This window comes from Malus sylvestris, chromosome 9 (assembly GCF_916048215.2).
Source record: "Malus sylvestris chromosome 9, drMalSylv7.2, whole genome shotgun sequence".
Lineage (NCBI taxonomy): Eukaryota > Viridiplantae > Streptophyta > Magnoliopsida > Rosales > Rosaceae > Malus > Malus sylvestris.
In genome coordinates this window covers 27,536,705-27,548,975 of record NC_062268.1, presented here as the reverse complement: position 1 = coordinate 27,548,975, position 12,271 = coordinate 27,536,705, and the positions used below count along the sequence as shown (strand labels likewise).

The following is a 12,271-nucleotide window of genomic DNA, read 5'->3' as shown; positions in this document are numbered from 1 at the left end:
CGATATCGATATTTTACCGATATTTCCATCGATATTTCCGTGTTTTCGAACTACCGATATTTCCGATTTCACCGATATTTTCTTCCTTGGGTATGAGAGAGGATGAGAGCAAAAATGTGTAGAAATATAAAGAAATACACTCATAATATCCATATAAATTTAATCAATTAGCTAATACTCAATTACATCAAATATACATATAAGAAAATAAAGGAGTATACAAAAAAGAGTAAGGAATAATTTGGCATGTGATATCAAGATGGGCATTTTTTTTTCATTGTTTTAAAGTCGTAGACGCCTCCCACGTGCAGGTTAAACAAGGCATGCCCCAAGGATCCTTATCATTTACCTCGAATAGATTTGATCGTCGATTCCACTCTAGGGGCATGATTTGCTGAGCTTTATGGACGCGTACTTCGGATACAACCAGATCATAATGCGCGATAGTCCTCCACGACCTTCTTGGGAGCACAACACACATGGACCTAGTGGTCTGATGCCTTACAGTGGTTGCACCACTGGCGAAGCCAGAAATTGTCGGGGAGATGTGCGAATTTAAAAGAGTGCAAGGTTCAAAAAAATGGCAACAACCAAATCATTTTATATAGTAATGTCTTGGCATGATATGGTTTTTAGGTTGACAAAAAGCATTTTGGAGATAGTGTTTACGAATTACTCTGCGATAATTAAGTGGATAATCAAGCATTCAACTTTTATGTTCAAGGTCTGTAGGAACATTAGCCAAATTTTCATCAAACTCAGTGACCTTACTTTGTTGTGAATTACCCAAAATATTTGAAGGAGGATTTAAGCACTGTTTCTTATAGTATCGTTCTATTACGTAACTGTCTAATGGGGAAAAAAAGAGTCTTAGACTCGTAATCCTAGAGTAGAATATACTATATGACTAATAACTAATTAAACCAACAATTCAATTAAACAATACCAATAAGCATATAAATTATTCCCTAAACAAAAAATTCAATTCAATTAATCAATATCAATAATCATATAAATTTTTGGGCTTTTTTTTTTTGCCGAAATAAGGGGTGGCCACCCCTCTCTGCACCTTAAAAGCTTCGTCACTGGGTAGCACATTTCAAGTTGGAAGGATTTTTGGCAACTTTAGGTTTACTCTTAAAGTTATGGGCTTTGGGAGCAAGGGAATCATGCTTCGGACAAAACATCTTTCTTCTGCTGGTCAGATTTTAGTCTCCCCTTGATTACATGCTTGGATTTAAGATCCTTGTTGCGTCCCTTACACCTTTGACAGCGTTTCTAGCTATTTAAAGTGATCACATGTGCTTCTGGATCAACTATATTGTCAGTGGGTCAAGACTTATGGTTTTTCATCAGTAGTTGATTGTTCTTCTTAGTAATCAACAAGACAAATATGAGATCCGAGAATTTAGTAAAATTTTGTGCTCGATATTGCTGCTGCAAATTGATATTCGTACCATGGAAGGTTGAATAGGTTTTTTTGCAAGAAATCATGTTCATTCAATTCTTCCTCCCAATATTTCAACAATGACCGGATTCTACATACTTCAGAGTTATTCATTCACAATAGAACCAGCCCAGGCCTAGTTCTAACAGGGCGCTTGTCCTGGGCCTAAAATTTTAAGGGGCACCTAAAAGTTTTTGTCCAAATATTAGTTATAAAAAAAATTATAAATTTTGATATAGTGCACACTGACCATCACATTGTCTTTTGGTGTTGAACACCTCGAGATTCTTGGTTGTTTAGTACGTATTCCAATTCCAAAGATCAAATTTCATGTTCCAAGAGAAGCCTTTAATTTAATTAAACATTATAAATCAGTCCTTATGTCCAAACTTTTCATAATCATATGCTTGTGCCATTGTTGTTCGAAATTCCAAAATTTCAAAGACATTCGAGTTTCTGAATTTTAGTCGGTCCATTTGGAATTTCGAATACCCAGCACAGTGTCAGTGACGGTGCCAAACATCCAATCTCCCATTTTTTGGTTTTGCTTCCGACTTCTAGTTCAAGTTGCCTTACTTCAGTGAACCATGCTTCCTGCTTCCACCAGGGCAGCTAGGTAAAGACCTACTTTTATTTTTTCAATTTGATGTCTGCCATTGCCTACTGGCTCACTGCGAGACTGACAAGACCCACGCAAGCCACACCCACACCCTTGGGCCTACAAAGACGCAGTCTTGTAGTCTGCACTATGCAAACGGGCTAGACAGCCCAAATTAAAAACTTTTTTTCATCACTTTTATCAATTATTTCAAGTTGGTTTTGCTTTTTACAAATTAGTTTTAATTTTGTAACAGGATTGCAAATCTACAAAAGCAGCAACTTGCAACAATCGTATATCGTATCGAGACTTCCAAAGCATAAAAGTTTGAGACTTTGAGTGGCAACTGAAGAATAGGGTTTTTTTTATTTTAAATATGTTGAATTGATATGTCGTCCGTTACTAATTTTTTTAATAATATATCTTAGAATGCTATGCCAGTATTTTAATTAATATATAATATGTTTGAAAAGGGCACATTTTAAGCCTTCACCCTGGGCACTTGAAAACTTAGGACCAACCCTGATTCACAAACTTATAGTCCTGGTATATCAAATTAATGTAATCGTGCCTAGCTTTAAGTAGGGGTGGGCAAACGGGTACAGGAACCGCGGGTTGGGGCGGGTAATCAAGGTTCAGGGAGGGTACGGGCCGGTTCCTAATTTTTAAAAAGAGAAATAGGGCGGGCGGGCCGAATCCAGAAATATAAAAAAGGGGTACCCGAGGACCCATTTGTGTAACATCCCAATTTAAAAATATTACTGTCTCTCAGGCCCTCATGATAGTTCTCACTCTTGAGATTCGAGAACATTGTCTCCTTGTCTCCCCGTGACAACTCTTTCCTCTATGAGAACACACCCACACACACCCTTAATCTCTCGATCATTCTCCCTCATTCCTCTCCTTGTTTCTTCTCCCCCCCATCTCTGCAACTTTCTTTCCCGGAGCAAACACACCACACGCACACCCACACCTCACCACGACCTCCACCATAGTGTCTCACACCTTCTCGAAGACTCTTCTCTCCTCAGTCTCCTCATTCTCTCTCTCCCCCAATCTTTTTCTCTCCCCCAGTCTCTCTCTCTCTCCCAATGCCTCTGTTTCCAATTTCTCACACCTTGGATCTGTCAATTCTCAACCTCCTCCCTCTCGATCTCTCTCTCCCCTAACATTCTAATTTTTCTTATTTGTTTTGTTTGTTTGGTTTGAGAATTGAGGTCTTAAAACAATTAGGTTTTGGTTTTGGGTTTTTGGTTTAGATTTGTAGGTGTCAGAAAATCTTGCTTGCTGTTACAATTCACATATAAGAGGTTCCAGCATGTGCATGATTTTACCATCGGTGTCGAGTTTAGAGCTCGACTGGTCACCATCGATGGTCGTTCCTTCTTGTTTTCTGTTTGGCTACTGAGAAAATAGAATTTTCGTGGTGAATTAGGTTTATGGTTTTGTACCAGATTTGGAAACGACATGGCAAGAAGATGTGGGTCTTGATGTTGGAGACCAAGTCGAAGAGTTGGAGGATGGCAAGTCCGAGAGGAGATCAAAACAGGTAAAAAAAAAGACCCGTCCAAAACCGGCCCGTTTCAAACAGGCTGGGTTAGGTCCGATTCCAGTAATCAAATTTGCAATACCTGGCCCGTGCCCACCTCTAGCTTCAAGCAAAGTAATCAACTTCTAGTGACTAAATCAATTATCTAATGCTTGTCAGAAAGGTTCCCTTTTCAGCTTCAATCAATCAACTAATCCTTCCAATTGTATCTAACTTCAATATGTAATGCATGATGCATGTGGTGGCATATATGATCATAGTGGTTACCTTCTCAGCTTCACTTATTTGGTTCTCAACCTCGATGGTTGCTCTAATACCCTTTGCGGTAAGGTGGAGCTTGAAGTCTTGAATCCACTTGATGAGTTTCTTCGGATAAGTCCAAAGTAGTGAAAAGACCAAAACATGAATTAGTGCTTTGAATAAATTTGCACCCGTTGTAGCTAGAACCATAGGTTCAAGGGACATAGTTTGGTTTAAAGAATTTACATCATGGAGATCAATACTTGCTAACATGGTTGGTGAACTTCTTCAGGAACAAAACCCCAGTTTTTTCAGTGGCACGCCCAAAACCTTGGGATCAAGATTGGAATGAATCTCAGGTTCACTCAACATGTATTCATAAAAATCCTATGAGAATACACACATATACATATGCAATAGAAAACAAATATAACATTTCAATAGTATATGAAAAGCATATAAAGTAACAACTTCAAATTCTTATGTGTGGGGAATCATCTAGACTCGTCACTACTTATGTTTGAGCTTCAAGCTTAAGTATCAGGACATGGGTGTGTGTGGACATTCAAGCCCATTCCAAAATCAAAGAGGGATAGATCTATATAGGGGTTTGAAAATGTCCAGCCGAAACTGAGGTTCTATTTGGTACCTTCATGCCGAAGCTGGGAGATCAAGTTTGGTACACCCTTGGTTCTGAAAAACGCTAGGCGCTACTCGAGCGGAGGATTGGGCCTAGCGCCTAGGCGGCCTAGGTGGACTAAGCGGATTTAAGTAAATCTATTATATTTCGTTTAAATAAGTGTCTTATTATACTTAAAATATACGTGAACTACAAAATATAATGACATATATTATGAATTATTGAAACATAATGAAAATATAGGAAACAAACATATAATGTATGTTCATTTAAGTATGCTACAAGTCTTTTACAATTTATGGGAAAAAATAAAATGCAACATAAAAATTATCTATTTTCTGTCTCACTGAGTTGCTACTTAGGCGGGTCTAGACGGGTTAGGCGGGTGCCTAGGCGATCTAGGCAGGCATTTCAACAAGTCTAGGGGCCTTTCTTAATTTTCAAATGCCTAGACATGAATTGGGGTGGCCAACCACCTAGTGCTTAGGTGTGGCCTAGGCGGCGCTAGGCGGAGATTTTTAGAACAGTGAGTACACCATAACCGAAAGCTGGGTGTGTGATTCGGTAGGCTCTTACTGAAGCAAGCACCTTGATCGGTATATCATTGCCAAAACAGAGCATGTCTTTTGGTACATCATAGCCAAAGATGTCAGGGTTCCTTCGATAGACACTTGCCGAAGCAGGGTCAATATCGCTCGATATCTCTTAACCAATCTCTAGGATAACCTCTATCTCGCCAGAATAACCAGGCCATCCATTTTAGGTGGTGTATGGGGTTTCTAAGGTCGAGGAAAGGCTCTAAACTTCACCATAAACTTTGATAAATCGAAGAAGGTAGTTTCCAGGCAAGGTTCGAGATTTGGGCTTTTGGTGAAACGCAAAGTCTTACACGACAGTGTAATCTCGACGTCGGGGGTAACGAGTTGTCCTTAGGTCTATTATTCTAGAGTCTATAGATATATCCCCGATGTCATCGTCGTCTATGACAGAAGACGTTGATGGTTGGACGAAATTTAGGTCAAAGGTTTTGACTAGATTCTCGAGTAATTTCCTTAATATTCTGTCACCGGCGTTATCCCCATCTCAACCTCGACGACTACATGCTTCATAGATGGGTCACGATCAACGACGACAAAAGTCATCGGAGGTGGCTTGGAATCGCAACCCTTACGATTGCACAAGGTAGGAGGAGTCGACCAGGTCGGGAAGAAGAAGACATGTCAAATGGCTTATCGTCTAGACCTGGGTGGATGACTAACGCAGCTCATCAGCTCGCATGACTACTCTCGAAACGTAGGTGCGGCTTCTACAATTTAGGGTTTTGGAATTACTTCGTTTTTCTTTTTTTTTCTTGATATACCCACACTTGTTTATTAATATATAACTTGCATAGTACGCATAAAATCATGGCATAAATTAAATTGGAATCAAATAAATGAGAGTTTAGAATTACTTGGATGTTTGATGAAAATGGTAAAAATACTTTCGCCGGGTTTAGATCCTTTTTTCTTACAAAGACACATCATGTTGATAATGTGTTGTGAAACTAATTAATTATAAGAGTATGTGAAAAAGAGAGGATGGTAGAGAGAAAAGAGCTCATATGTATGAAAATTGTGTCCTTACCCCTTGGCCTTTTACTAGGGATGGCGATTTAACCCATCAAACCCGATCCCCGCATGTAATCGATCCAAACGGTTCAATTTCAGAGATTAAATTTCAGGTATTTTCCAATTATGGATAGCCGTCGGGTAAATTTTCAATTTTGAGTTCGGTTATGGTTATTAGGGTATCTGCCTCGAACCCATATCCAAAATAGAACTATTTTCATTTTTTAATAAAAAAAACATAAATATTTATTATATAGAAAAACGAGTTATCAATAATCATGCGTTATAAAATATGGAAGTCCTTATAAGCATTATATCATTAATAGTATAATTAGAGCATCCCAAAATGAGATGTAAATTATACTATGTCAAATTTTATTTGATAGCTGATGTGGCCAATTGAATACAAATGTCAAATTTTCTTCTTTTCCAATAGATATGTCAAATATTTATTTTAGTATTATATGGGCCCCATAGTTACATTAACTATTAAAAAATAGTTAAAAACCATGCATAAAAAGTTAAATTAAATAAAATATATTAGACTCCTTCTTTGTTTTATGTAAAAAAGACAGCTAAAAACTAAGGAGTCAAATAACTCAGCTGCCACATCATATATGACATATACATTTGAGAATATCTAAATGTCATTAGTTCTATTTGGTATATTTGACTTCTCCTTTAGAGATAAGAATATCTTCTTTGGAGATGTCAACTATAATATGTCAATATTTTGTTTGTTGGCTGATGTTGCCTATTGAATGCCAATATTAAATCTTCTTGTGGCCAATTGAATATAAATATTCATTATATTATTATACTGGGCCCCACATTTACATTAATTATTAAAAAATGGAGTTTTAACAAAACATTCCTTGTACTGTTCACTTTTAATGAAAAATCACATTTATACATTTCCTTGGTACTATTCACTATACCTTTAAAAATGACTTTTCATTCAAAGGGAGGTTTTTTTTGGACTTTTAGTTAGTTTTCCTTTAAAAAAAATAATTAAAATTGATTTTAGTTTTTATTCTATTAGTTGTCAATGGGACCATGCATAAAAAATGTAATTAAATATATTTGACTTCTCTTTGTTTGATGTCAAAAAATGCAACTAAAAAGTAAAAAGTCAAATGACCTGTCACATCATATATGGAATATAGAATGAAAAACACCTAAATGTCATTTAGTCTTACTTAACATATTTGACGTCTCTTTTGAAGATAGTCTTATATGGTCATCGATTATCATTAGTATAAATATTTTTTTGATAATGTAAATTTTTTATATAATTTATTATATGCATTATATTAGTTATATTAATAATAATAGTCTATTTAATCTCGTTTTTATTTAAAATCTACTATTTAATTAATAATATAAATAAAATAAAGATATATGAATATCATAACATGAAAAACCGTTACTTGATGGGAAATCCGTTATCCAATGGGTTTGATTACGGGAAACCTGTATGGGGATTCTACAGTTTTGGGCTTGGGAAAATATCGCATTTGGGTGCGGGATGAGACAAACCCGATCTACCGTTGCCATCCGTACCTTTTACCTTTATTTATACTAATCACCATGAGTTTTCTTGCCTTACAAGTAATACAAACGTATGAAAATTTGATCTTCAAACCCAGTTGGAATTCTACTTAAGTTTACGCAATTACATTCGCAACTAATAACAATAACATTCAAATTATAAAACTCCTTGAAACCTGATATTATTTACATACAAAAACTAACCAATGTCTCTAATTCCAAGCTACAGCAGAAAGAATCCACAACAATGAGCTCAAAAAATTGGATGTCTAGAAATACATGACTAAGTAAATCCACCTTCAAAGTTTAAAAGTATACATAACATAAGCATCAAAACGTCCAAGTGTTCACGGTTTATCTAAAATTAGTAGCTGGAGTGAGGCGCCCTATTTGGTTCCTAAAGTTATCTACATTATCTGTGTTCCACCAAAGCTTCTTCCGAATAGCCGGATTGGCATCACTCGCTTTGCCATCGCCATCGCCATCGCTTCTTTCTGACTGTACTTCCGCTGCATCATCTAAACCAGGAGTCTCTGTTAGGCATTGTTCCCAAAAGACATCATTTGCCTTGGCAGGCTCGGCATTTTTCACTTGTACTACATTGTCTTTTGAGGAATCAAGAGCAGGGGCACTGTCGGGCTTGGAGTTCATATCAATTCCTGAAGATTTAGACCTGAAATCAACAGTGTGGCACATTGATGTTATAGCAAGGATGTCAAAAAGATTTGCAGACCCAGCCACCCCTGGGAAGGAATGAGCATTCATTGAATTCGGTGAAGATATATGCGATCTAGGTGAGCAAGGCCCGCTATTCATGCTGGTGTCTTGTATTTCTGTAACAATGATAGGAGAGGCCTGAGACAATGGGCCAATATCATTTACTTCTTCGGGCATCGCTTCCCCAACCCCATGTAGAAAATCTTCCCAAAAGTTCAAGGAAGACTCCATCTTCTCAAGCTGGTCCAACTTTATTCCCAAAGTTTCTTTCTGCGGATTCAAAGTCAAATCTTCCATACCGAAGTCATCAGGAAAGTGGTTCGATTTCAGTAATCTTCTCTTTTTGCTATGGATTTCTGACTGCTGCACAAGTACCGAAGCAAATCCCGGTTTCTGCACTAGTTGAGCCAGGAAAGCCGTGTATTGCCTCTGCCGATTCTCCATGTTCTGCAGTTGTTCTCGTAATATCTGTATTTGAAATTCAAACTCCTGACTCTCTCTTTGATGCCGTTGTACCTCCAACTCAAGCAAGCTTTTATCATGATTCAGTCTGTTGATTTTCTTCTCATATTCTTCTCTCTCCGTATCAGTCAAAGGAACTGAAGAATACTCGTGATTCTGCAAGGAATGACTATGAATTGGCTTGCGGCGGTGAATATTCTTCAGCAGATGTCTTCCTCCTCTTAAGAATTCCTCATTTGCAAACTCCCACTGTTCTGGATCAATCTTTCTAAACCCCTGCGCATACAGAACACAAATGTTTAACAATTACAAATCATACGTACTCAGATTAACAACTCAAAAGGAAAAAGAATTTCATGGTGCTAGGTTAAACAAATATTGTACTAAAGTAGCACATGCTATATTAATCAAGCACACACATAATACATATTTCAAGCTTTCTAATCTCCTGAGGAATGGTCTAAATCCTCCTTAGAGCAGATTTGTCGGTACTGTTTTAGGAATGGAATCAATGGTTCAGTTTTTTTCATCTGCACAGTGAATGGAAAAAGTTCAAGAAGTAGCAATTCTAAATCTCAGCACTAAGAGCAAAAGTCTATAATTCGACTTCAGGAATGACCCGCTCTTTCGGATAAAAAATAACTTAATTATGACCTTTCTTTAGATTTCCCGCCCTACAAAATGCAGGTACTAGCTGAACTATATTTTCTCCTTCTTTAAGAAATCTCATCCTACAAATCTCAGCAAACCAGGGCAATATAAAATCACTTCAAACCAATGCCTTTACATGCTCCATAACCGTGCAACATAGGAAATATTTGCACCCTTTGCTCTCCCTTATCCAGAAAATACCTCTGAATTGCTGCCCACCATATGGTAGCATGTCTTGGAAGCTTTCTGGTGAGGCCTCAACACCGTGTGCCAACAGGGTACCTACCTACTCAATGTGCTGACACTTTCCCCTAGTTCAAGCAAAATAAACACCCCGTGCAAAGCATTTATATAATCTTATCGCTCAAATTTCAAACCATGTCAATTGACTGCTGATTATCCTCAGTCGTAGCAGCCACAACAAGTATTTCTTGTTTTCGCCATCATTTTAGAAGTTTACTCCATGACCAGGTTTCTTTGTTTCGCAGCGTTAGACCCAGGCACCTTGTTTATGTTTGGAACATATAGGAAAAGCATCTAGGGCTCGTAGCTATTTGCGCTCCATAGTCTTGGCCATATTGAAGACCTCCCATTAAGGAACAATTTTCCAATTTGATTCTATAAACTCAGCTAATTTCTGAGAAGGGATCACCTCCTTCTCAATTTTGTCTATGAGAGAAACAATCTACAAGAAAAAGTTCGATTAACTTTTCGAGCAAAGGCCAAACCGGACTAGTGCACTCGCAATCGAAGACAACAATTGTAAACAGAACAATTATACAAAAAATGATATCAGCGTCACCATGCTTGCAACTGCTTATGAAATAGAGTTACAAATACTCCAACAAACACAAATAAGTCCTACTTCAGAAGGCAATAAAGTGTGTACAAGCACAAATTAGAACAAAAAACTGCAAACAAACTAACCAATTCTGAAGTTTATAATCCCACTGAGTTAATAAGTCATTTAAGTTTAGTTCATCACAATAAAATTAAACACATAAACATCATGCAGTGAATCATATCGAAATGCTATGATTCCAATGCTAATGAGCCACTTTATTGAAGATAAATTAAATGCTTAAAAAGTGAAGGAAATACCAAAGAACTTACATATGTATTAAGCTGCCTCACGAAACTCGAAAAATTGTTGTGCTTGAAATACATGGGAAGCATTTCCTTGGCGAACTCGGTGGGATCCCAAACTACAAAACTAGAACCAGTTTCACTCCAAGACACCATGTGGTTGGACGAAGGATCATCCACCAAGTCATATGTTTTTGTAAGAAACGGCGCCGGCGCACCACCAGAACCACCCTGAGAACCATCCATAATTCACAAACTCTGAACCAGAAATATTCAATCAGGATTGGCAATTGGCAAGTGGGTCAAATATCTTCAATCTAGCAGGATTTTTTTTTATACAAGACCTCGCAAGTAAGGGTAAACACTCTCGACCACTTGAGCTACAAGCCACTTGCAAATCTTAGTTGAAGTTAGTGAAAACACACAACTCTGTGAGCCAGAATTTTGAAAACCCGGAATCCATAGACTGGCAAAAAAATTATTGAAATTCAACTCAAGTTTCAATGAAGTAACAGCAAGTAAACCGTGTAAGCATCGAAACCAAACAATCTGAAAGATGGGTTTTCTTCTACTTCTTCTTCTTTTCAATTCAGAAGCTGGAGAGTTGGCATCCAATCATGTTTCTGGGGGAATTTGAAAAAAAAAAAAAAAAAAAAAAAAACCAACTACAATCCAAGTCAATCAAAGGGAATTTATTGTTTTGGTGAATCCGAACTGGGATTGCTTCAAATGAAAGCAAAAAGCGTAGAAAGGAAGAAGATGAAAGATTTAAGCCAATCCCAGAAATTGTATAAATGAACGATGCAAATGGAGGAAAGCAGTTGAGAGGTAATGTCACAGAGGACGACCGGAACTCGGTTTTTGTATGCGCACAAGCTTTGACTTTTCCGACCCAATCTAAACGCGCAACTTGGAGAGAAAGCAAAAGGGACAGACAGAGGAGAACTAAGTGTTTCATTTTTGTAAGCATTAGCGTGTCAATATTTTGATTTACTTTTTGTTTCAATTTTTTATTTTTATAATAAAAAATATTTTCCACTGATTTAAAATAAAGTGATATAAAAAGCTGATTTGGAATGGCGGTGCTTTTAAAAAATCAGCTTATTAAAAAATTTGAAATATCAAATGTATTTGGTAAAACACAAAAAAATGCTTTTTTGAAAAACGGTTGTTATTGACAGTAGAAAATCATAGAAATGAAAAAACAGAGTCTAACATGCTTCTAAAAAACTTTTTTTTTTAAAGCATAGTAATCAGTATTCATTTAATGAAATTTTCAGGACAAGTATATATTTTACAAAATTTACAATCATTGCCCCTACATTATTCTCTTTGACAATTATTATATTACATTAAATACCATATATTTTTTAGTAATGTAATATATTAACAACAATTTATGTAAAAAAAAAAAGTTTATCAAACACTGAACAACTTTATTTTATAGCAGTTTCTTCTCACAGCACAGTAGAAATATGTTTTTTTTAAAAAGCACATCAATACCAAATTAACCATGAATATGAGAGACATTGGATTGAAAAGGAAGAACTCTAAAGACTGGGACAATCCACCCCTTTTAATTTGTTTTAAAATATTTTTTATACAACTATATATTACGCCAAAGAGGTATGAGAATAAATTAGTTTCAAATCTAACACCGTATTTCGTTGGTTCATACACGTATAAAAACTTAAAAGAGAGAAAATATTTGTGTTGTTTT

At 36.6% G+C, this 12,271-nt stretch overlaps 1 protein-coding gene across 1 annotated transcript; it reads right to left on the bottom strand.

Moving 5' to 3' along the window:
* Nucleotides 1–7,792: 7,792 nt before the first annotated feature.
* On the bottom strand, nucleotides 7,793–11,399 carry LOC126634526 (heat stress transcription factor A-4b-like). Its single transcript, XM_050305041.1, has 2 exons — nucleotides 10,579–11,399; nucleotides 7,793–9,090 (listed from the first exon to the last, which is right to left on the bottom strand). The coding sequence occupies exons 1-2, from the start codon at nucleotides 10,795–10,797 to the stop codon at nucleotides 7,990–7,992; spliced, it is 1,320 nt and encodes a 439-aa protein (XP_050160998.1). The 5' UTR covers nucleotides 10,798–11,399; the 3' UTR covers nucleotides 7,793–7,989.
* Between the last annotated feature and the right edge of the window lie 872 nt (nucleotides 11,400–12,271).